The sequence below is a fragment of the Pieris napi genome, chromosome 16, assembly GCF_905475465.1.
Source record: "Pieris napi chromosome 16, ilPieNapi1.2, whole genome shotgun sequence".
NCBI classification, from domain to species: Eukaryota; Metazoa; Arthropoda; class Insecta; order Lepidoptera; family Pieridae; genus Pieris; species Pieris napi.
Genome location: NC_062249.1, coordinates 5,723,388 through 5,749,838, shown reverse-complemented (window position 1 = coordinate 5,749,838; position 26,451 = coordinate 5,723,388). Strand labels below are relative to the sequence as shown.

The following is a 26,451-nucleotide window of genomic DNA, read 5'->3' as shown; positions in this document are numbered from 1 at the left end:
ATTTTAATTATACTTATCACTGTATACAATATTTTGGAATAAAAGTTTCTTCAAAAACATTTTTTTTTTTGTTAAAAGGTAAGGAATTAAACTATTTGGCCAACATTTTAGATTCCATTACAGGAAAATAAAGTTTTTAGATAAATATATATTGTACTTAGATGAACCAACTTCGCCAGACAACCTAAGATACAAACACGACCTTACTTTGTTAATAAAGATCATGAATACTAGTTTAACTGTTTTAAAATAACAAAATTATAACCTTTAATTAGATCTTATTAGCATTTATTAGTTAGATGCCTTCCACCTAGATGTATTTTGGTTAGCTATTTCAAAGGAAATATCTTTTAGCTTAATAGCTTAAGGCCCCAGGGCCTGAGGAAGTATAGGTACTTCCTCGATAAATTTCAGGTCCAATACAAAAATATATGTTCAATTTGAACTTATTCACGAGATGAGCGCGTTCTCAATCTCATCAATACTAACTTTATAATATTAAGTAGATTTAGATGAAATATGTTTGCAATAAAATAACGTAAAAACGTTCCCCTTACAGTTCTCATGTTGGTAAACACCTAATACACCTCCCAAACCACTTGTTACATTCCTTTTTTATCCTGAAACGGGACCCGGATAATAAATCGCTTTTTAAGTGGCGCCGGGCATTTTTTACGTCCGGGCTAACAGATTTTTACTGGGATATTATGGAGATTAATTCAGTGGCTGGAGAGCTTGTTAACGTGTTTTTTTATGTTTTTTAAACGGCACCACAGTATGTAAACAACAGTTGCGAATTTAAATTAATATTTGTAAAGCGAGATATTAACACTTTGGGCAATTTCACAGAAATGCGGTATTAAATTTGTAACTTACAAAAGGTTAAATCAGATGTTATTAGGAAATTTGAAATTGTACTTCCTAGAAATTGTGAATTCGAAGCAAGGCTTTATATTGCTACAAAATATTGTCAAGATTATTATGATGCATGATTACTAATACTCTATACTCGCTACTACCTTTTTAGGTCTGGGTATCAGATGTTTGTATCTGTTTCACGATCGATTGTCAATCTAATAAGCAAGTAGTAATCGGCTGATCTTCTACTTGCTTGGCACAGGAAGTTTCCTGTGCCCGTTACACGCCGTCGACTTTTTGGGTCTTAGGCAAGCCGGTTTCCTCACTGGTTACTTTACCGTTCGAGCGAATGTTAAATGCACACATAGAAAGAAAGCGCAGTGGTGCACATCCGGGGATCGAACCTACGACGTTAGCCAGCTAAAGCCACTAGGCCAACACTGGTCTTAAATACACAATAATTTTACTTAGTTTGCCGTAAATCAGGAACTGGGGCAAGTAGCTGAAGAAACGGGGATGACTAACCTTTAGTTTCGGAGTTCAGACTTACCGCAATGTACTCCTAGGTATGTCAAAACCCAATACGTTTTTTCAAGCTCCCTCTTAGACCTTTCAATCGAAAACGATTGTCAGATTCACTACTTGCCAATAATAAATAGAAATCATAAACGAGATAGATTAAATAGGAACAAGACAAATATAAATAATATTATGTTACAGAATCAGAACGCTTCAAGTAAACACACACCCACACCCTGTAAACCATTTAATTGGCGTTTAGAAATAAGAATATTTTGAATTATGTATAGTAAGCTGATTTTTATAACTTAATAAATAAATTATAAAAAAAGCCCTTATGCGGGCTTATTACAATAGATTATTAAATAACTTAGGTCAATAATATGGTATAGTATCCAACCAACCATGTGTCCACGAAGGCCTTCTTCACCTTATTCCAGTTTTTTTTTCCTAAGAACGTTTCTGGACAATCCTATTAATTTACCGTAACATAGTTAAAATTATAAATAATTTCTACATTATATCTACGAAAGAATGTTATTAACATTAAAATATTGAAATCAATATAAAATAATCCACATTTTCAGCGTTACACGTTATCAAGTGCAAGTGTTTCTACCTTAAACAATCTACTGTTACATTGTATTCTGTGTCACTGGTCACTCGTTAGTTGACCGGCTAATTGATGTTTGCCGGTCATCGGCCGACTGACGGGACTATATTTGCGATACTTTTAATATCGGTAAGTAATTTATATGAGCATAATGATTCTGTATTGATATTTCGTACTATTAACTTGTATTGTTAAATTAAGTATTTTTTTATAAAGTATTTTTTTAATCTCAAGCTTATAAAATAAATTTGAATAATATATTTTATAGTCTTCTATTGTAAACGATTAAACACGTTAGTCAAATTAATTCTCAAATTTTTAATTACAACGTAAACTTAACTTGATACGGGATGGATGACTACTAGTAAACAGATACTTAACCATGGCAAAAGGCCATGAGGAATGTTTTCTCAAAATCATAATTAAAATGCAGAAAAAAAGCCGTAATTAGTTATTTTGTGTTTTTTTAATTGGAGGCAAAAGCTTGCGGGATGACTGTAAAAGGCAACGCAACCCATGGAAACATATTTTATTTTTATTAGTGCATAGCTTTAATCGAACTCTTCATTCCTGAAAGTCATGTTGATGTCGCCTTATAATTTCCTATAGAGCCTGGATGATGAAGATTGTCAGGTCCACCATAAAACTTGGAGAATGAAGGAGACATTTCATATTCAAAGTTTCTTTTACTTGCTTTGAGCTGGAAAAAGCTAACTCGTTCATATATTGATAGAAATCAGGCTTTTAAACTCTCACTCAGTATGATTCTACAGGTTCACACAATTCACATCATATTAATAATAATAACTTCTTTATTTCAGATTATATCAATATGAAGTTTAAGTTAGAATAAGTAACAATGTGTTTGCTACAATATTATGTGACCATAATCGAAATTCGGTTCGAACTAAGGCTTGGGTCTGGATAAATTAAGCCACCGATAGTACCAAAGTCAAAGTCAAATCATTTATTTCAATTAGACCATCTAAAATGGCACTTTTGAACGTCAAAAAAAAAAATATAAAGAAGATTCTAGTTGCCCCTTCCAAAAGGAAGTTTCGTGTGGAGAAGAATGGGCAAGAAACTCCACACTTACTCTTTTAAAATAGGTTTACAATATTTTGTTACATTTGTTAAATAATTATATGTGAAGACAATGCACTCTTAGAATAAACAACTATACTAAAAAAGTTAGTATACATGTTCCTCACATATTTACAAATATCGAAACCGTAGAATATTAACATTAAAGAGTAAAAAAATACCAACTCAAGAGTGTGCATTTCTTATAAAATAATGTATCAAGTAGATATGTGCTTTATATGAAAAACATGGGTAAAATAGAGTACATTAATAGAATATGTAAATCTTGATAAGAAAAATGGGTCACAAAACATACGATGTCTTTTACCAAACAGAGGGTAACGTCCGGTTTCCGGAATTTTTCCGGCGCTAATAGGGTGTGATTTCGGTATGTCGCCTTCACTATTGTTTAGTGTGTATATATACATATATAAATTATATTTCTTAAACAAAACGGAAAGTTAAAAACCCTACAGTTATGAGATGTGTAAATTGTATTGTTCTTCTAGATATATGATTTGATCGCAAAAGTATTTCCTTTATCAAAACAAGTTTTTAAAAAGATGGCGATTGACGGTCACACAAATATATATATTCATTTGTCGGCCAATTTAACATTATTTTCATGATAATTTGAAATTAGAATTCTGTGCTTCAGTTCTGTTACGTACGTAGGTATGTATTAAAGAATTCACTCTAGTGTGAATACCTCGAATATCTAATGCAATTATTTGATAATATTTTGTTAACAAAGTAAATATAGCTATTGAGCTAACTTCAGTTATTAAAACATATAACTATATAAAATGTAAACATATAACATCTACTATATTTATATGTATATTATTTTTCGCTCATCAACTTTCCTAAGTGCTTTAATACAATTGAGGTTAACTATCCGTATGTGTTATTAATAATGCCAAAGAAGTATAACTTCTTACGCGCGTACATAAGTACACGCACCCTTTTTTTATGTTACTCATCTATCTACATAAATAAAGCTACTTAATCTACCCAATTTAAATTTAAGCCGAACTTAAAAACTTTAAACTGTTTCTATTGTATTTCATTATATAAATGAAACATCCGTAAGGGCTTGTAAGATGAACGCCTAGAAAAGGGTTTAATGTTCCAACTATAAATTATATTACGTAAGTCCAACCGTAGTCACTAGTTAGTGTTTGTGTACCAATCAGTACGCCGAAAATAACTATACATATGAAATAGTATATACATTAAATTAGTAGTACACTGGAACAATGTAGGCCGCGATAGGGCTCCGATCGTTATCAATTTAATTGGAAATATCCTTTGATTAAACGCAAAGACGTTACAAGTTGACCTAATAAAACAAGTAGCGTTGGCAAATATAGGTGGTACCTTTTTAATAATTTAATATATATTACCACTAATATGTGATTTCTTAAATAATTTTTGAAGTGAAACTTCTTTAGCGCATGAGGGTAATTTTTTTTTCGGATGAAACGCAATAATAATATTAGCGTCACGAAGATGTGCAGCGTTTTTGTCGAAGAAAAGGGAGAGAGCGATTGAGAGAGAGTGAGAAGGGCGAATCACCTTATAGAAATTATATTTTTAAAATCAAAATTTCGTAAAGAGAATTTATGAAATATTAGTATTTTATATTTTATGCAAAATTATTTATTGAAATCTCAAATGACAAGTTGTAAATTAAAATGCCACGTGATTTTATTATCGAAGAAATAAATTAAATTAATAATTTGTTTTAATTTTCGACTCTCTTAATATTTTGACAACAATAAAATTCATTAAATTCCTAACATATCTATCATTAAATTCCTAATCTAAAGTTTTAGATTTGTATAAATATGAACAAGACTTAAAAATTAGTTTGCCAAAAAAGTTTCACTTCTGACATGTGTACTTTGTACGGACGCACTTTTTTTTCCTATCTGTGAAGCTATTTAAGGACACGTCTCTTAGTAAAACTTGTATTTCTATATATCTTATATTTGTGATGTATCTGTTATGCTGCCTTCTTGTAAAACAAAATAAACATTATAAATGTGTTAAAAAATAAGAATTCAACATTAAAGTCCAAGACATTAGATATTAATTAAAGCAAGTAACTTATATAAGTACACGTTTCGTTCATTAACTTCTCATATCAAAGGCGTAGAACGGTCGAAAAGAACTGGCCTGATACTTTTTAGTATTTTACATAATAAAGGGAGCCGCGGTACCATCCAGTCAGCCTAGGTATCGCTGGTTTGACAGAGTGGAAGAGGACCTGCTGGAGCTGAACGCCAGCAATGGGCAGAAGTTGGCACAGGACAGATAGCGCTGGAAGTGGCCAAGACACTTTTTGGGTCACAGAGTCAGCAGAGTAAGAGTGAGTGAATGTGTTTGTAAGGAGCTGCAACTAATATCCTACTCATAATATGTATTGACTCATTATAGAAAACAGACATTTAGCCTCATTCTGCAGTAGACGGAGCGCGCATTTATATGGAGAACAAAATTCAAACACATAGTCAATTAAGGTATAGAGAAAGAGATAGCTATAGTAAACCCTCATGTATGATCGAATAGAGCACTGATCTAATTCACCAAATATTGATCTATTGTATAATTTAAAAAAGTTAATTATTTTTACATACAATTAATTTAACGTTGGCGCTACAACATTTTGAGTCATTAGATTTCAATTTTCAAGTTCGTGTATCTTAGATAACCTTTTTTTTTCGATATGGGCACGTTTTCTCTCGTAAAATTAAAATCTAACTGTCTCGTGAAAAACTGAATGTAAATGCATATTATAATTTAATAAAAAATATATCAGTTTCGTTTTAAAAGTGTCTAATTCTTTGATACCTACAATTGAACGAGGGAGCAAAAAATTAATGTACCTACATTGTACATACTGTAGAAAACTTATTTATTTGTGCACAAAAATATGCCTATACACTAATAAAAAACACATCAGTTTCGTATTAAAAGTGTTTACTTCTTTGACATAAACGTTTACTTTAACTTTTAAAACATCTCTTCTTACAATTTTCATGCAGACCGTACACGGTTCGTGTATCTTAAAATTTCCACCCAGTGAATCTTGCGGGTTGGTAAGATTATGCCAATAAAATTTATGCGAGACCCGCTGTGTTCGGGTTAAGAGCGGAGCGATCAGCTAAGCGTATAGAAGCGATTCACTAATAGGTTCATTTTTTGTCTTCCTAATTGAGGTCTAGTATGTAACAAACATCGAAAAACAGGAAATATTCCAGTATTACGAGTTACGAAATTATACTAAAACATTTTTGCATCTCATTGGTACCAGTTTTTTTATTAAAGGCAAGAACTGGATCTGACCTACTGTAATTGAAACATTTAATATTTGGCCTCGAATGGAATCATCAGAGTTATAAATTTGTGCCAATGTGTCAATAAAATACTTGATGTATTGCATAATCTATAGACATATTTTTTGTGTGTGTGAATGTATTTCAAGAGGTATCAAACCCTGTATGACATTGGCATATTTAACAGCGCTCAGCACGAGGTTCTGACTTGAGATACGAATTAGAATATGGACTAGAACTTTTAATTTGGAGGTTAGAGTTAAAAAACGTTCATGATACATATTCCATATAAACTAATGATATTTATGACACAAGTTAGCTAATATGGCATAGTGCGGTTTCGAAGCCGCCACCCTAAGTTGGTGAGAACTGATTTATTACCAACCACGCAGGCAAGGGGTATAAGTTGGATAAGTTATTGTGCTGGGTTCTTAAATTCAAATAACGGATAAAAGATAGATTTTCAGTTTATTTGTAAAACTTAATTTTGAGCTTAGCTCATCTCGGGTTATATTAAATTGTATAATAATAACATATTTATCTCAAAGTGCTTGATCAAGAAACCGTCAAGAAAAGATCGTACCAGTTCTTAAAAGGCCGGCAACGTGTTTGCGTACCTTCTGGCAGTGTGAGAGTCCATGGTGAGCGGTATCTCTCAACATCACGTGAGCTTCCAGGCCGTTTGCCCACTGTTCTATAGCTAATAAAAAAATATAATACATACAATTATTTTGCATACAATTGAAATACGAGATTTTTATATATTATATTTAAAAGCTTTTTATTCATATAACGCCACGCTCATGCGTGGGCACGCAAAATTTAATCAATTCATACACGTAGATATACTAATATTAGAAAGAGGTGTTTTGTGAGGTTGTTAGGGGTAATTTCTGGATCTACTGAACTGCTTTGAAAATTCTTTTACCAATAGAAAGCCGCGTTATTTTTTTATTAAGTGTCATATGCTATTAACCCGAAAAATTAAAAGACTTTCTCGTGGTAGTCGGATTTGCAAAGTATGTCGGCGCATAAATATTTGAAAACGCTACCTTAAGAATGCGAGATATGATTGAGTTCGAAAAGTTGTAGATTTTGATAAAAATAAGTCAATAACGCTACAACCTCTTTAGGTCTCTATTTGCTTCATGATCATTTTTCAATCTAATAGGCAAGTAGGTGATCAGCCTCCTGTGCCTGACACACGCCGTCGAATTTTTGAGTCTAAGGCAAGCCGGTTTCCTCACGATGTTTTCCTTCACCGTTCGAGCGAATATTAAATGCGCACATAGAAAGAAAGTCCATTGGTGCACAGCCGGGGATCGAACCTACGACCTTAGGTATGAGAGTCGCATGCTGAAGCCACTACTCCTGTAAGGCTTGATAATGTATACAAAACGTTGATGACAGCATACCTATGTCATGTTTATGTTTAGGTCTCAAAAAGTGGCCCAACGAAGAGGGCATGGACAGCTGGTAAAAATCTAATTGCACCGTATCTACATATATAGTATATATATAGACATATGAGATATATATAGTAATGTGTTTGTAGTGACATCATATTCACCCATACATTAATATTGTACTTAGCGCTCGTAATAAATTAAATATATTTCTTTATTGAGATTTTAATTACAGTAAGATAAAGGTACATTACTAACATTGATTCCATCCGTCCTACAAAATTCTTACATGTTCCTTTTCAACATAAAGTAACACTATTTGATAGAAAAAAACGAAAGAGTAGTTTACTTAAATTGATAATTAGACTTATGTAGTTTTTTATGGTTTTTCATAGTCAATATTGTTTTTTTATACAACTCATTTCTTTATACGCAAATGTTTGGCACACACTTTGAGACTGAATTTTTTAGGGTTTTTTTTAGGTAACACTTTCATAAAAAGAATACAAAATTAAGTATTAAATGACTACCTGTGCGAGTTTGAAGATAGGCGTGGCTTTTCACAGTGTACTTTTAAATTAAGAACGTCTATAACAATAAAGCCATATAATATATGCTCATTATCTTATAAGTTTGTTACCGCAAGCCACTTCAATACTAACCTACTTTCCATACTAATATCGTATCTCATAAAGCGCCTACGTAATCCCACATAGCGATCTACATACATAAAACTTCATATAAGGAGTACCCAAGATGATATTAATATTAAGATTACACCCCACAACCAGATACAATACAACGGAATTTGGTATCTATGTATATAATACTATGGTCGGTTTCAGCGTGGAGTGTTTAATAGCGGGTGTTTCGAGATAGTGTGGGTATACTTGGGGTGAATGTAAAAACCACCCCGCGATCGACTTATATGCTGTATCAAGACGTGCGCGGCGCGGTGCTAAACGTGTGCAAATGAATTCTTGTATACTTAAAGCTCTCGACTTTATCTGCGCAAAAATAATGTTACCTACTGGGTTTTACTCTAAGCTACCTTCTTTTGTTTTTACCGCCACCCATGGACTCAATGCCAGAGGGCTCGCGAGTGCGTTATAGGCCTTTTAAGAATTGGTTCTCTCTCTTCTAGAAGGACCCTAAATCGAATTGATTAGGAAATATTTCAGACGGCTGCTGGCCACCACATAATGGTAGTGCGTGGCAAATTCTGTTGTGCTGAAACGTTTAGTTGCTACATGGTATAGAAAATCTCTTGGCTTTGATTTGACATAAGCATTAAATTTAAACATATCCTATATATGAAGGAGAGTGATACGTAGCCTTGAGCAAAAGTAACAATATACTACATTATGTTATGAAGTTCCAATTACGAAGTAATTTAATAGACACATTGACGTCGTAACATTTACTAAAAAGTAAATACATTACTTAGAAAATAAGAACCAGTATAAAAGGCTTTATATTTTAAGCATAAAAAATCATAATTAATGATTCAAAAATGAATTTTTTTTATTTTCAAATAGCGTAGACAATTTTCATTTACAGCTTTCTACCCGTAGGTCGTGTATAGCGCCCCCCTAAATTTTACCTCACCTCATTCCGCGCATACATATTTATCAAGCAACGTCTTATATCTCGCTGTATTTATTATATAAATAAAGCCTGTCTTGTGTTTCCAACGTGTTCTTTGTTTGAATAACATTTTCATATAGATGATTCTAAGAAATATATTTATTTATATAGGTATACAAAATTCTCGTGTCACAATGTTCGTTCCCACCGACCGATTTTTATGAAATTTTATCAGTCATCAGTAATTCTGAGAATCAGCTTCTATCTATATTTCAAACCCTTAAGTGATAAGGGGTGTCCACCCCAAAAAAATATTTTTAATTTTTAGAAATATTTTTTGTTATTATTTTTTTATGATACAACATACAAAAATACATACAACCCCGATTTTTTTTTATTGAACTAAAAAAATGTTTCCTAGAAATAATATACATGGCAAAACAAACGTTTGCCGGGTCAGCTAGTTTATTTATAAAAATAAAGTATTAAACTACGTTTATGATTATTTATCTTTAATTATAATAATAATTTTATTTATAATCAACGAAAGTACTTACACCAAGAGTCTATCCCACTTTCTTTTATAGGAGGAAAACGAATATAGGTATAAGAGGCCGCTACAACTCCAGAATGCTACGAGTAAGGAAAAATGTGGAGAGTAAAGGCTACGCGATTTTCTTAATTTACCAATTATAAAAGGCCGGCAACGCACTTGCGATGCTGGCATTGAGAGTGTCTATGGACGGTGGTAATTCTTAACCTCAGAAGAGTCTACTTAAACCTAAATTTAAAAAGAATTTTAAAAAATTGAGGCAAGCATTTTACATTAGCCTTTGACATTTAATCATGCATATTGAAGTAGGTACCTACTATTTACGTACGTTTTCAAAAAGTAATAATATGCAATTTAATACAATACAATGTGTTCACAATAATATCAATGTATAGGGATCGATACATCGAATTATTATTGTGTACAAGTATCGATTAAAATTTTACAATCGCCATACAATTATTATATAAACAATAAACATATCTAGTATTGTCTTTGATTAACATAACCTTTACACATTTAAAGAAAAAAGCTTTTACCGGATTAAAGTTATGTATTATTATAAATTTACAATTATTTGACATAAATAATTATAAAGGTTTTACCGGATTAAAGTTTTTTATTATTATAAATTTACAATTATTTGACATAAATAATTGTAAATTTATAATAATACATAACTTTAATCCGGTAAAAGCTTTTTTCTTTAAATAAACATATCTGTTACATGAATCTTCTAATAGAAGTTTTATTCTACATATAAAATTCACAACAATACCTCGATATACGTAATACATTTAAAGAATAAATGATTAAAATACGAAAATTTAAACGCCCAGCACGTAAAACCCGAAATCCGTTGAAATTAAAACTAAATCGGTCGACCCGAATTCAAAAGACGCACACAACTAAAAGCCAGGTATAACCCCCGAAAGATTTTTGCAAAAATATACGAATAGTTATATGTAGGGGTAGGGAGGGTGTTACGGGTGGGGGGGTGTCTCCTAAAAACGGTTAAGTAGCTACCTACCCCGTATTACTACTTTATACGGTCCCCTTAGAAAGACAGCCGCGATATCGTATAGGGGAAACTGTCTCGCCGTTAAGAATTCATAGCTTATTTATAATTAAATATCTTGTTAGGATTTCGTTGTGTCTTTGAAGTGTTATGAATATGTGTGTAATGGTGAATGTTGTAAATCACAGAACAGATTTTTATTTTTTTTACTTATGTAACTTTAATGACGTTGTGGTTTATGACATTTTCCTTTGAATAATTGTAATGTAAAGGGAGGGCAAAACTTGCTGAGTTTCTTGCCCGTTCTTTTCAGAACAAGGCCTCCTGGTAGTTTTGCGAACGGATGGCGTAGTCCTGCTCTTTCGTAAATTTTGTAAACGTTGTTGACATTCATAAGCATGCTCTGAGAAGCATCTAAATTGAATAAACGTATTTTGATTTGATTTGATATAATTTAGAATGTATTTTTTTTTTTCAATAATATAAAATGCCCCATAAAATACTAAACCGTGATTTTTTAAGTTAAGAATTTTTTGTCAATGGGCTAGCAGAGATGCTTGAAAGACAGATACCTACTCCATAGATGCGTAATCGCATTTCCACCCCAAGTATTTACTATAAATAGATAATTAATATCAGTGAAACTTATTAAAAATAGCTATGCCACAGTTTTCCCAGGGCATTAAAAATGAAAGCTAACTTCGTAAATAGAATCAAATTCCTTAAAATCACCTGTTTCTTACAAGGGGGGCAGGTTCTTTGTGATGAATCACAATAGAATGAGAATTTACGAAACTAAAGTTTAAACCTGTTTTGATTTGATTGTCCCTTCGATATCAATCTTTTAACACTACACTATTATACTACATTGGCAAAAGATATACTTTAATACTTTTAGTTAGTAGGAAATTAATTTTTTAGTGGTCTTTTTTTTCGTTTTTTTTTTCATAACACCTGATTCTCTAACTTTGTGCTAACGGGAGGCGCAGATAACCGGTTCATCATTATAATTTGCATCAATAGCTGATCTCCAAGGGACAGCTTAAATTACACACTTTTATTTATTCCATACTTGTTTTTTTTTTCATTTTTATCGCCATAATTCTGAATTCCTTATCCAAAATCCACCATATAACCATTGTTATAAAATTTATAATACTACGTAATTGACCATTATATTATTATAGCCGTAATTTTATTTGGTAATTAATTTATCATAGTTTCAAAATTAATCGTATTATAATGAAATATAATTGGAGTTTATCGATTGAAGTTCTTTTTCTCTATTTTTCATGGTTCTCCATTTCTCACGACTCCTTATGTCAACCTGTTCCAACTCGTATCGTAACACAATACGATGTTAAATCCTTCGTGAACAAGTCCAACGGGAATTCCAAGAAGGTTACAAATATTCTCACCAAAAAGAAACTTGTCATTTAGGGGAAACCAGTTTTTATATATTGAGAATTTTTAGTTTTATTCTGGTTTAAGAAAGTGTTAGTTGAAGCTCTCGTAACAGTACAGTTTATAGTATTGTCTTTGATTAACATAACCCTTACACATTTAAAGAAAAACGTTTTACCGTGACCACGCACGCTGTAAAGCACGCGAAACGTCGGATAAATTTAAAATTATGTCAAATAGTTGTAAATTTATAATAATGCATAACTTTAATCCGGTAAAAGCGTTTTTCTTTAAAAGTACAGTTTATAATGAAATGAGTGACTCATCCAGGATTGATAACTAGGTACGTATTGTCTCTAGGTATATCTAATATATAAAATTCTCGTGTCGCGGTGTTTGTGGTTAAACTCCTTCGAAACGGCTGGACAGATTCTCATGAAATATTTTTAATTGGGTATGTCTGAGAATCGGACAACATCTATTTTTCATCCCCCTAAATGTTAAGGGTAACCCCTAAATATGTTTTTTTATTTTTAGAAATTTTTTTATGTTTTTATAAATTTCAAAAATACATACAACCCCTAACTTTCACCCCTCTACGATCAACCCCTATTTTTTTATTATAAATGATATACATGGCAAAACGACGTTTGCCCGGTCAGCTAGTTTTAATATAGATTTTAACATACTTTTATGTTTATTGGTTTATATGTTAAACAAAAAAAAAATGTTGTGTTTAAATAGACTTTTTGTTTGAAACTCTCAATTCACTTAAATATTTTTACGGTTAGGAATGATATTTTGAATCATTATTTCGTTAACCTAAGCAAGATTTTAACTACAATCGTTTAGTTAATAAATTGAACCAAAGGTGTCAAACTCCGCAGTTGCTTTTACCCATGTAAAAAGCCAACGTCTAAGGCGCAAGAGGGGGGTGGAAGGTGGGGGGATCGCGATCTGTATACACTTGCATCTGTGTGCGTATACTCAGCTTACTTGTGTTAGGGGTGACACTACTGAAGAAATTCTAAAATAGCGTGTGATCGCAAATTATTAAAGCCGTTAATGTTTAACGTAATTTCATTGAATTTTAAACTACTTTAAAGTAAGCAACGGTTATCAAAAAGTACCCCGCCATATTTACATATTTGGTTAATGTTATCACTTTTAAATAAATCGTTTATTGCAAAGCCAGTCAGATTGATTAATACCATCCGTTTCACCTCGACATCCGTCGTTCCACAACTGAACGTTTCTTGAGGCAGTTTTTGCTGCGCACCACCCTTACGTGGCCAGCCCACTGTAGTATTTCCGAACCAATTCGACGTAGAATCTTTCAAGAAAAGCGCGTACCAATTCTTAAAAGGCCGGCAACGCACTTGAGTCCAAGGGCGGTGGTATAACTTAAAATCAGGTGAGCCGTTTGCCTCACATAACATATGCCTATTACATAAAAAAAAGAAATCAGCCATAGTAAAATAGGCGTGCAAATGTCATATTAATAAAGATAATGTCATAATAATAAGAACAGCAACAAAACTTATGATCTAAAAACTCTCCCACATTATAAAGGCACCTTGCCTTTAAAAATCTTATCATTCCTTAAGTAAAAATAATTACATATAATAATTATGATACAAATTCTTAACTCAAGCTTTTAGAACCTCATGATAGAGCACAGGCCTTCTCCAACTCTTGCTGTGTGATAAATTTTATTAATTAAAAAGACATCAATTGAGACGGACATATGTATGTTACTATTTCAATATTCTAAAAACAGAAAAGTTTAAATTGCCTATATTAATCCCAGTTATTTCGGTGCATTACATATCCCTAGATTGGGAAATTGACAGCCCTATTATGTGAGCGTTATATTTTCATTTCAATAGTTTTTCTGCAGCGGTATGCGTAACGTGCACCTGTGTGGGTTAATGCTGTATTGATTTAGACGACGTTGGCAAGAAAATTACTTTAAGATAATCGTGCGGAGTGAATTATGCTCTTACTTTATCATTTGGAATGGTATTATATCTGTTTTATGATTTATATGAAACATTTTTTGATTAGTACAGAGTGAATTATGTTTTCCTTTATAGTTAGAATTTAAGTATTGCTAGTTAAATCAGTTTTATTAGCTTTTGAGGATGATAGTATTTTTATTAATTGTATTATATCTGTTTTAAGCTTGTCTTTCATGATTTAAATGTAACATTTTTTGATTATATATAACACTTTTATAGAATGTAAAATGGACTTTACCTACTAGAAGAAGTTAAACTTTGATACAACTTTATACGACTCAAAGATGGCTTGTGATTTGGGGTTTTATTAACACATAGGTTGCATTTCAGCATATTGTTTGACACCTATTAAATACACTACCATTATTGTATAAATTCTTTGAAAATATTAATTATAAGTCGAAAAATATTTTGAAAATCTAACTAAAATAAGCAACCAAAGGTTTGCACACCGCTCGCTCGGCAGTTTGAAAAAGCGAGCGTCTAAGGAGGCGGGGGGTCTTATATTTTAAGATGGCTTCCGAGCGCGAGTATCGACGCGTACCCTCCCCCGCGCCTCACACCCCGCCCGCTGCGGGCTTTAGGGTTTTTCCGCTATGTATTTTGCGGGAAATATTCATTGACATTTTTCTCGGCGTTTATACGATTAGTTAGGTATGAATAACATTTACAGCGTATAGACTATAGAAGCGATGAGTAATATGTACTTTCATTTGTACCTAGTTTTAAGTAGAACGATTTATACTTGGTATCCACGCACAAAATCACTTCAGCTCAACGCTATATGCATCATTGGTAACGTAAAAACAAGAATATTATGGTATAGTTTAATAATTTTACAAATTAAAAATTAAAATTAATCTAAATAACACATATCCGAAACTATAGTAAAGTAACTAAAAAATTAAATATCTAAAACAAGTATTGACAATTGACAATCGACAAAGTTCTCCGGGCAGAAGAAGGCTAACAGTAGAAATACTGTTGTATACTAGGAATATAAAATATCTTCTATTTCTATAATATATAAGCGAAGATTCAGTTTTCTTTTATATAATTTTCATCTACTTATTACCTAAAAACGTTTAGCACTTTGTGGTGTGTGTTGTGCTGCTCGCCTTTTGCCTACTGAGACGCGTCTATGCGTCGCTAGACCCGTCTCAATGAGTTCGTCAATTTGCAAAAGTTCATCGCATAGAATTGGTAATGGATTCCCTTCAATTATTAAATTAGCTAGACCTGTAGGTTTTCTATCTACACTCTTCTGATATTTTAGCAAATCCACTATCTCCTTCAATGATATGTAAGTCAAGTTATTGTAAGACAAATTAAGATAACATAGTATATTATTTCCTATGCAATACGTAAAGCTATTTCTTACAACAATATTACTAGAGCTAAATGGATCTTCAAAATCCCCTAGTTCACTCTCAGCTATGGTGATAGCTTTTTCATGAAGAAACATATCTACGTTTATAAGACTTTTGGCGTTAGTTTCACCAAATGACTTTAACGAAGATTCCTTTTCCAATTTACCACGCTTGGGTACAGTACCCACAGCTCTAACAGTCTTGCGTCTAGGAGTTCTTCCTACATCACCAGCTTTCAATTCCTGGATCGCCTTCGTAATTAAATCGTTCTTTTGTTTTAAAAAATTCATGTGACGTATTCTCACTGCCATCAATTCGTCTTTTGTTAAAACAAACTCTTGTAGGACGCTAAATAGCTCTGCAGCACCTTTGTCTGACAGCCTGTTGCTTGACAAATTAAGATAGCTAAGATGTCTATTAGACCGTAACGCATCAGCTAAGAACTTAGCTCCATCATCTGTTATTTTATTCGATGCTAAATTTAGGATACTTAATTTCTTGGACGCTGGAAACGGGTGCGCCAGTTTAGATGCTATAATTTTAAGAACGTGATCCTCAATCTCACAACCGGCTAGTGATATATGATAAATGTCGTTTTTGGACTCTAAAAGAAGATAGTAGTTGGCTTCAGCTATAAAAGAATAGTCTAGAATCAATTCGGTTATATTGGAAATATTTAGAAAATTGCAGATTTCGTGCAATGTGTACTGATCCATGCCGCCGTGTATTGTTATGTTCGTCAGAAAACTGTGGTATTTGACAATGAGTCCGATAACTTTCCATAAAATGCGTGGGATTTCTATATTTTTCTCAAATTTGAGTTGTGTCAAATTATCGGCGTGGTCGCAAATTGCTTGAATATGAATTACTTCCGAGTTAGCTGCTACCGGAGTTTTTAGTACATTCGAATCATCGTCCTTGTTATGGTCTGAATCTAAATCTAACCGTGACTGAACTTTTAGTTTACTTTTGTTTTTCTTTCGATCTTGATGCATAACACTTACGTATTCCTCTAAAAATAAAACGAATAGCACCTTTTAAAAGTAAAGTTCGTCTCTTTCTGTTAAATTAAGTTAACGCTTTAACAAAAAGAGACAGATAATTATTAGAGTTAAAAAATAAGGAGGATTTTGTAATATATTCGGTTAGAAAATAGATAGAATTGATCACAGATTTACAGTCATCAAGAAAACCTTACTAAAACGCATCACTAAGACTTATTTGTGGTTCTAGGGAGGTTTTTGAAGCCAACAGTTCTTATTATGAGAGCTTTTACTTACGTTGGTATTCTTTATGTATCAGAATAATAAAATTTAACTGCAGCTGGCTACAAGCCCATGGTATAAATTCCATAAAGTTTTCTGGTGATGGTCTGTTGTCAATTGATTCTTCTATAATGGACATTATAAATAAAAATATTTATTACAAAATTCTGTAAATTAACGAAAACGAATAAAGATCTTACTGCTGTCAGATCTATGTCATGACTTTGATTGACGTGTTACAAGTTTTTAATTTTGAAAGAAGATATAGTTATGATAAGTAGGTATAATAGATAGTTTTACTTTAACTTTAACTTTTATTTATAACAGTATTATATTCTATCTATTTTATTTATTTTATTAATTATTCCTTGTAGTTCAATGAATTATCTTTTAAAACAACTGGCGGTTACAATCTTTTTAGGTCTGATCTTCAGATTTCTGTATCTGTCTCATTATCATTTATCAATAGGCAACCTCCTGTGCCTGACACACGCCGTCGACTTTTTGGGTCTAAAGACGGTTTCCTCACGATGTTATCCTTCAGCGATCCGCAGTTAAATGCGCACATAAACAGAAAGCGTATTGGTGCATCGCCGGGGATCGAACGTACGACCTCCAGGATGAGAGTCGCACGCTGAAGCCACTAGGCCAACACTGCTCGCATTATTGTATCTTATAGTTAAAAATCAAATTTCAAGGGTTAGGCATGTATAGATCTCTATATATTGCTTGTGTAAACAAAATACTTTTTTATATCATTGTACATTACAATCTTATACAGGTACCTACTTAGGATATTTAACAAGATGTCTAATAACACTAATTACTTGTCTCCTAAGTAGACAGTAGTAAGTAGGTAGTCCTACTTTTGTTCTATATTTAAATAACGATTGTTGAATTAAAGAAAAAAAGCAGGTCTGTTTGTACCTGTTTTTTTTTTGATAATTATTTTTATAGAAAAGTAGTTGATCTGTTTGTGGAGCCTATTGATCTAAGGAATGCCAACTAAAGAGATACCTTCACCACGTGAGCAAGTCTTAGGTAGCTGCTTAATATTAAACCAAGACGTTCAAGGCTCGTATGTAATTATGTAAATAAGTAAGCGAAGTAGCGAGTCATCACTCCCCCTTTTTACCCCCATCGTACACCGCGCCTCCCTGCAAAGTTCTCGCGATATTATAACTCGGGGCGAAACCCTCTAGGCTGGTTTAGTATGGAAATAGACTTTTATACATCTCAAAGAATCTTAATTCATTCTAAATTTAAGTTTAAAACCTGATGATACCTGATGATTATAAATACATATGGACCTCTTAGATAACGGCAATCAAGCTTTGTTCATAACATGAATCTTTTTTAGTTATATCTTTTGTAGTTTAATTTCTAAAATCCGGCACCGCACTTCCTAGCATTCTGGCAATGTGCGTGTATCGGTATCGCTTAACATTAGGTGAGCCTCTGCACTCTGATATATAAAAAACAATAACTAAGTTTTGTTCCACCCATCCAAGTACTCCACAGGTGAAACGGTATCTTATATAAATTGTGGCTGTCCTACATTGACCTGAAGATATTAGATAGTTTTGAGTCAGTTTTTTTCTACAAATTTTATTAGTCTTAATAATTTTAACAATATCAGCTCTGATATTAAGACCCTTATCAATATGTAGTAAAGGCAATCATTTTTAAAATAATAAATAAGATAAAAATCTACGTTTTTCAGACAATTATGAAAGTGAAAACAAAGAACAGGCTAGTAGTGCCTAAAGGTTTGGGTTTTATTAAAAGCTAATTTTTAAATGTTTCTCCATAGTTAACAGCCGCAAGTAACGTTAAGAAATAAGACGCCATCTTGAATCTCAGCGCACCCGCGATCGTTACTTCACGTGCCGTATAACAAAATTTTAATATACAGAGCGGTTTGGGGTGGTACACACATGTTGTTAAATATTTAGTAATAGGATTTTGATGAATTTCATATTATATGTTCGTCTTGTAGCATTCATAACAATCCAGTCTTTGACTCAGGCCGTTTCTTTAATCTATTCTATTTCACAAATCGTCGATTTTTGGATTTGAAACTACGGTTTTTGTCATGGTGTATTTCTTCACCATACGAGCGTGTGTGAGATTTACACAAGGACAAGAAAGTCCATTGGTGAACAGCTGTGGATCGAACTTACGACCTCAAGGATGAGAACACGCTAAAGCCAGTCGGCCCACACTGTATCATAGATTAATTAACGTATAGGTCAAGATTAAACAAACTAATTTGATTTACATAGGTAGATAAAATTCTTTCTTTTTAACATCAGAACTTGTACGTACTGATAATATACAATAGTGATAATTTCTTTTTAAAACCAGTGTAACAACTACTTTAAGTAGTTGCCTTACTAAGGCATTTTTTTCGTGAAACATATTTTAAAATTCAAAAATAGGTCAGTTATAATCACTTAGGTATTTATAAACCGGCTTTTGTATCTATACGACACAACTATAGTTACAAAAGCCGGTTTATAAGTACTATTCTGGGCAACGCCGCAGTACGAAGCTAGTATGGTATAAGCTCTCGGACCTCCTTTTGTAAGCGTCGTTTCTCCGTCAAATCTTGTAAGTAGTTCGTGTTCAGAATATTGCGCCCGCTACAACTTTAATTTAACTTGCTCTTCGCTCCCGAGTACTTCAAAAATCGATTAGAGCTTTTCTCTCAAAGGTTTCTAAGCTAAAACTTTCTCATTCAAAACTAAGATAACGTTTTAATGTTTTCCGGCTTTAAGGTGTTTCATGGTGAATTAGATATTAGGTACTGTACGAAAAAGTAGTTTGTTTCAAAATCTTAAATTCTGATCTTTTAGACATTTTAGTCTGTGATACTGGCTTTAATAAAATACAATTAAGCTACAGATTCAGATGAATAAATCTAAAATATCTATACATAGATTTATTGATTAATAAATCTAATCTATATATCTAAGGTATACTATCTATCTAATTATTTTGAGTTTTAGGGTTTGTATTAATTTTTATACTTAGCTTTTACAAGCAGAACAAATGTAAAAATATAACTAAATGCTGTTTATTTTTGTTATAATCTATACTAATATTATAAAGAGGAAAGGTTTGATTTTTTGTTTGTTTGAAATGAATAGGCTCCGAAACTACTGGACCGATTTCAAAAATTCTTTCACCGTTAGCAAGCTACACTATTCCCGAGTGTGCTGCGATGACGAAAACTGACGAAAACTATTAATTATAGAATAAAATGATGTATTACAATTTTTTAGGACACATAACTATCTATAAAAATTGTCGCGAGAGCATGTCTCTATCTTTTATAGTTACGTCACAATAAGCGTCCTTTTATTAATTAAATACACTGTAATAGTAAACTATATAATCCGCATCTAAATGTGATATGTATTATGGCATACATTTTACATACAATGATACATTAATAACGCTAAGACATAACATTAAAACTTAAAGCAATTTAATTACCCGCTGGGCGAAATTTTGAGCGTCTTCACACTGTCTCAGGTGGCCTCCCCCTAGGGGAGTGAGGTGGGGGGGTTGGGGGGGGTGTTCGCGAATATCTCAATTTTCGCGGCACTCTACCAGAAACATGTAAAGTATATTTATTTATAGATAGTATATTCTATATACGAAGATGCAAAGGATGAAAAGTTTAAATTAAGAATTTAAACATCAATCTGGTGCACTTTTTAGTGCCCACGATAACGATCCCAATGTTTTTAATATAATTTCAATAGCGCTAACGCATTTGGAATCGCGAGTTATAAAAACTCATAATTAAAGTCATTCTTGCTCATCAAGCATGACACTAAATAAATAGTAGAAAATGGAGATCAATTGTGAAGCGCAACTTACTTTTTTTTTAATAATAATAATAATCTTTATTAATTTCTCACAAAAACTTAGCACATATACAAGTGACAGTTATATACTGTTATAAATAAATAATTGTCTTACTTCTGTTTAGGGAAAAAGCTAGTTTGTGTAAGACTAGGTAGGTACCTTTGTCATGGGTTATCAGGTCACTTTCGGTATATTTGCGAACAAAACAAAGTGGAAAAAAACAAGAAATAACGTCTTCTACGTTAACGTAGAAGACGTTATTTCTTGTTTTTTTCCACTTAAATTTTATTTTTTAATGTTTTTATTGCCAACATACAAATATACAGTAATTTTTTTTAAATTTTATATTTATAGTTTTTTAATTATTACTATGTAGATTAAGAATATAGTAAATACTGTATTGTCAGTAATTTATAAAATAATAAAAAAGCCACATTAACTAACCATTTCAACTAATTAACCTATGAAATTTTAAGAAATATCGATTCATATTTATTTATTCATTACTCAACATACCTTAAAACATGCCGTACAACCAAATAAATGTATTACTATATAAATAATGAATTTCCATTTCCAAGGTAACTGTATAATATTACTATTAAGGTTTTGAAGATTACTAAAATTTCCGGGTAAAGACAGTAACAACCCCTCGTTCTGAACTTCTTCAAGTCTGTCACGAGATAGTTATTACATTTTAATGGGATCTTGTTAATCCTGGGGGGAGGGACACCCTTCCGTAAATTCAAAATTACCTTACATAAACTATTATTATACGCGCCTACACAAATTGCTTTTTGTACGATATTATGTATAAATATAACACAACATTGACATAGACTCTAGATCTAGTGAGAAGATTGAAAAGGGCAAAACTATTCGAATTAGTGAATTAGTGTGAGTGTACGTTAGTCTTAAGTGTATCTAAGTGAAATATAGGTACCTACACAAGAACACACTGTCTTCGCCTTTATAAAGACTGTAAGTAGTGTAACACTTTCTTATTGAAGTTAGTTCTTAGTTAAGTTTTTTTTTCTTAGTTTCTTTAGGCGCGTTATGAAAAATTGATTAGAGTGAAATTTTACGATGCGCACGCACCGTGACACAAAATTAACAGAATAAAGTTGCCCACGGAAGATGCTACGGCATTGGACATAATTTAAAAACAACATTCGAATAATAATAAAATTTATTTTACACTTAATGTAAGAGAATAATAATAAATATTTATTTATTTATTTTTTTAAATGTAAACTGAACTTCTTTTTCCAGTCTTTGATTATTTAATTGTAATTAATTAATTGCATGCAATCAAAAACTATTTTTAATAATGCCAAAGAAGTATAACTTCTTACGCGCGTAAATAAGTACACGCACTCTTTTTTTTAAATATACTTTACAGTATATTTAAAAAAAAGAGTGTAATAAAAAGAGTGTAAAAAAGAGTAAAACGAACCTATCGTTTTAAATTACTTATTAGTCTTAAGTTCGGCTAGTAATATTAAATTGTATAACTCTAGCGGCTATGCTATCAACATCTTTAGATGGCCCAAGAGGTATTTAAATGTTTTTTTTTACATGTGTCTTCGAACAACACAGCGCACTGTGCGGTCAAATCGCACAGGGAGGTGCGATAAATTTGTACACATATACATATCTGATAAATTTCGTGAATATAAAAGCGCTACGGGGAATCGAACGGTGGTCATAAAGTTGATTCCAGCGCCCCAAACCTAGGCAACGAAATATTATAGATATCATATGATACGGATTATTCACAATAAAGATTCTTAAAAGCTTCAATTCCGGTTAAGTCAAACACGCTAACGAATTTTTAAAGGTCTAAGGCGTGCATCGTCTGGATCTTTTCCTTCACCAGCGAACTAAATGCACATATAGACAGAAATTACATTGAACCTACGAACTCAGGGATGAGATGGGGACTGAAGCCACTAGACCAACACTGCTCTCACCACGTCTACAAATGTATTTCATAAATATTTTAAAAATCAATAGACAATTATAGAATTGTTAGCCCAATTTTCTGTTATTATGTAGACATTATAAATTTGTATAAACAAATTTAATATCAAATCTATATTAATACGAGTGATTCCGCACCTGAAAGCTAGTCCCAAACCTCAGTACAGTAACGACTCTATCCGTCTTTATTGCTCGTAAGCTCGAAGCCAATGAAAAAGCTATTAAGATGCTACGCATGTGTACAACTTCAAGAGAAGGAATTTTCATTAAGGCAATAATATTACCCGTACTGGAGGGACAGCGATTCCCAAACTGGTTACGATTTTGGACAAGTGTGCTCTTTATGGTTCAGCATAAATAATTCAGCAGTGTTAGCCTAGTGGCTGATGTGATTGTCATCCTTGTAGAAACACTTCACCAATTGAATTTTCTTTGTGTACTTCCCTTGCTACGTATTGTGAAGCTAAAAGTGTCTGTCAGTCACAGAAGGCTGATATTAGGAATAAAATAAGATAGTAGAAATGACGACAAGGTGGGTACCTACTAACAAATTAAAAAAAAATCAGGTAATGGTAGATTTTAAAAGAGCAGTGTTGGCCTAGTGACGTGCGACACTCATCCCTGAAGTCGTAGGTTCAGTTCCCGGCCGTGCACCAATGGACTTTCATTCTATGTTCGAATTTAAAATTCGCTCGAACGTTGAAGGAAACATCGCGAGGAAACCGGCGTACCCAAACAGTCGAGGGCGTGCGTCAGGCACAGGAGGCTGATCACCTACTAGCCTATTAGATTGAAGAAACAGATACAGAAATCTGAGGCCCACACCTAAAAAGGTTGTAGCACCACTGATTTTTTTAATGATAGGTTTGGTAATTTTATAATTTTTCAGTGTTACTTGTACTTTCATTTTTGTTGATTTGGTTATGCACTTCTTGCAATTTACCCTTAGTATTTCTATTCTTAGTTTTTTTGACCGTCCTGGATGATCAGGGTATCAAATCATTCAGATTTGCGGCAAATATGCCGTATAAAAGTTTTAGTTAATGAGTAATTGTGTCTGACACAGGCCGATTATAACATAATGTAATTCCTTACAATGTGCTGGGTAGTTTGAGAACCACTGATCTAAGTAGTAAGATGAGATGTGTTAAGGCACGAATGCTTCGAGAGTGGTTACTTTCTGTTTATAGATAGTTCTCAACTACCCGCCTCTACGTTAAGTAGCTTTTACGCGCGGTTTCATTCGCCATTTTGAATTTGGAATTACGTAAATATTACATAATACCTAAGGTTAATTTAATATTGATTGATTTTAATATGTCGTCCTATAGGCTAAATAATATGAGATTCAGAAATTAATAAAAATAATAGTTAAAACAAAACATTAAAACCATGAACTAAACATTGCTTTTAAACCCCATCTTATATATATATATATATATGTTCCCAATTTATATACTAAACTATACTACTTATATACTGCTTTTTACCTATAATAATAATTAAACATTGATAAATATAAAATTAAAACAAAGTTAAAAAGTTATGTCCCTGTTGTACCTTTAATGCTGGCAGCACACCTTGCTACTATATCTATGAATATATGACGTAAATTTTTATATATAAATATATATATCTTGCCAAAATATAGTTTTCGTTTAAACTTACAATTATTTTTCCGAGGTGTTACATATTAAAAAAAAATATATATTTTATTTCAATGCAGTATTTGCCTTAGACTAAATATAATCTTGAAGAGCCTTTGATATAGCAAACCTAATTAAAACCAAATTTATTATTAATGTTTTAGAAATGCTGAAATGGAAGTTTCTATACATAAATTACTTCTTTCTCAATTAACATATGAAGACCTAATCGAGCCAAATATTAACGATTTAAACCTATCGTTACATCATACAAGTAATATATACTTTTAGGTATATACTATATATATATATTTATATAAATTACCCCTTATCTACCCTCAAAAGTCTCAATCGGAACCCGCATTTCAAATAATTTTCGATAAGAGTACATTTTGAGATGTCTACAAGACTAATGCTTCCCTCCGAAGGGCTTATCACAAAAGGTACCCCCTTTATAGAATTTTCGGAACCCCACTGGGGGAAACCACCCCTTTTTGCAGCGAACATTTTCATTTCCTTCATCTTTCTCCGCATTCGACGGGGCAGGGACGTACTGGGTCGTTACATAATTTGCGTTTTTTCCCGAGGTAGAGGCATTTGCCTTTCTACATACCGCGTACTATTTATGACTGTACTCTTAAGGCTAAATATAACTTACACTAGGCTTTCTGCTAGCGAGGGAGAGCGCCAGGAATACACTAAAATCACCTGGCATACTATGGACTCTAATATATCTCAGACATTTCAGACAGGCGTCCTATTAGGTTTGGTTTAGCCATTACACACCAATAATAGTACTTATTGCTGTGTTATGGCTATGGCTACTACAAGGAAAGAGCGTACCAATTCGTAAAAGGCCAGTAACACAATCGGAGCTCTCTGGCATTGAGAATGTTCATTGTCTGTGGTATCACTCAACAAAGTTTGTACTAGCAGAGAAAATGGCGCAATTAAGAAATTTTAAAAACTGATTCATGGTGTAATAAATGCTCCAAATTCTACAGTTATAAATAGCAATATCAATTATTTTAATGTGAACAATAAAATCTAATATGGTAACTTTACCTTTAAATATGCAATTTCGGTAGACAGATTACGTTTTATATGACATTTGGGCGCATTTTAACAGCAAACATCTCCAAGAACACAAAGGTCTTAGTTACCTAATAGAAACCCAATCAGTCTCTTTAATCAATCAATCTGTGCTTACCAATTTACTGCAATTTATCCCCCCCCCCCTCCTCTTGTCAGCAAAAGTAAGCAAAGCTGTCAAAAATAATACATAGTACATAAACGTATTAATTTTTTGTAGGAATCCTCGAAAATGCATTTCGTTTTCAAGCATAGACAATGTGTGGATAATATGTGTAAAAATGTAAATAATTACTGTTGACGTAATCACCCAATAAGAAAATCAAAGACCCCCTATAGTGCTTACGTAATACTTAAACGGGCCCTAGGCACTGTTAAACGTAAATAAAGGCCCGTATATGCCCTACTAACCAAATGCCCTAATATTTCATAAGAATCCATCCCTGTACCCAATTCCCGTCTTACGCCAGCAACCTTAGGCCCCCACCCAAACCGCACCCCCCTTCGTTAGCGAACTTCCATACTTTGTAATATGCAAATGTACCTACGTCTAAGGGGACGCCGTGTTAGGCGTCTTAAAATGAATTAATTGCACAGGTGATTTAGTGGGTGGGACTTGTCTTTGGAATTTCTTAATGTACATTAGGTATACATAAATTTAGAAAGTATAAAATATGTTTTTTAATTCCATAATATAGTTTTTGCTGTACTAAGTATAGTCTAGGATTATTTTTATTTTTATATAACAAGGGGAAACGGCAGAACATTGTCAAAAGACTCGCGAGTGCATTGCTTTAATTTCATTTATAAAAG

The 26,451-nt window shown here is 32.6% G+C and overlaps 1 protein-coding gene across 1 annotated transcript; it reads right to left on the bottom strand.

The window, feature by feature from the left end:
• Window positions 1-15,280: 15,280 nt before the first annotated feature.
• Window positions 15,281-17,248, bottom strand: LOC125057014 (leucine-rich repeat-containing protein 71-like). Its single transcript, XM_047660419.1, has 2 exons — window positions 17,054-17,248; window positions 15,281-16,785 (listed from the first exon to the last, which is right to left on the bottom strand). Exons 1-2 carry the CDS (start codon window positions 17,175-17,177, stop codon window positions 15,479-15,481), a joined length of 1,431 nt encoding a protein of 476 aa, XP_047516375.1. The 5' UTR covers window positions 17,178-17,248; the 3' UTR covers window positions 15,281-15,478.
• Window positions 17,249-26,451: the final 9,203 nt, after the last annotated feature.

Bases quoted from the DNA above. Each gene is read 5' to 3' on its own strand.
- LOC125057014 (XM_047660419.1), bottom strand. From the start codon at position 17,177: ATGTCCATTATAGAAGAATCAATTGACAACAGACCATCACCAGAAAAC. The intron at 16,786-17,053 runs GTAAGTAAAAGC...TTTTATTTTTAG, and splicing joins GATACATAAAGAATACCAAC to AGGAATACGTAAGTGTTATG.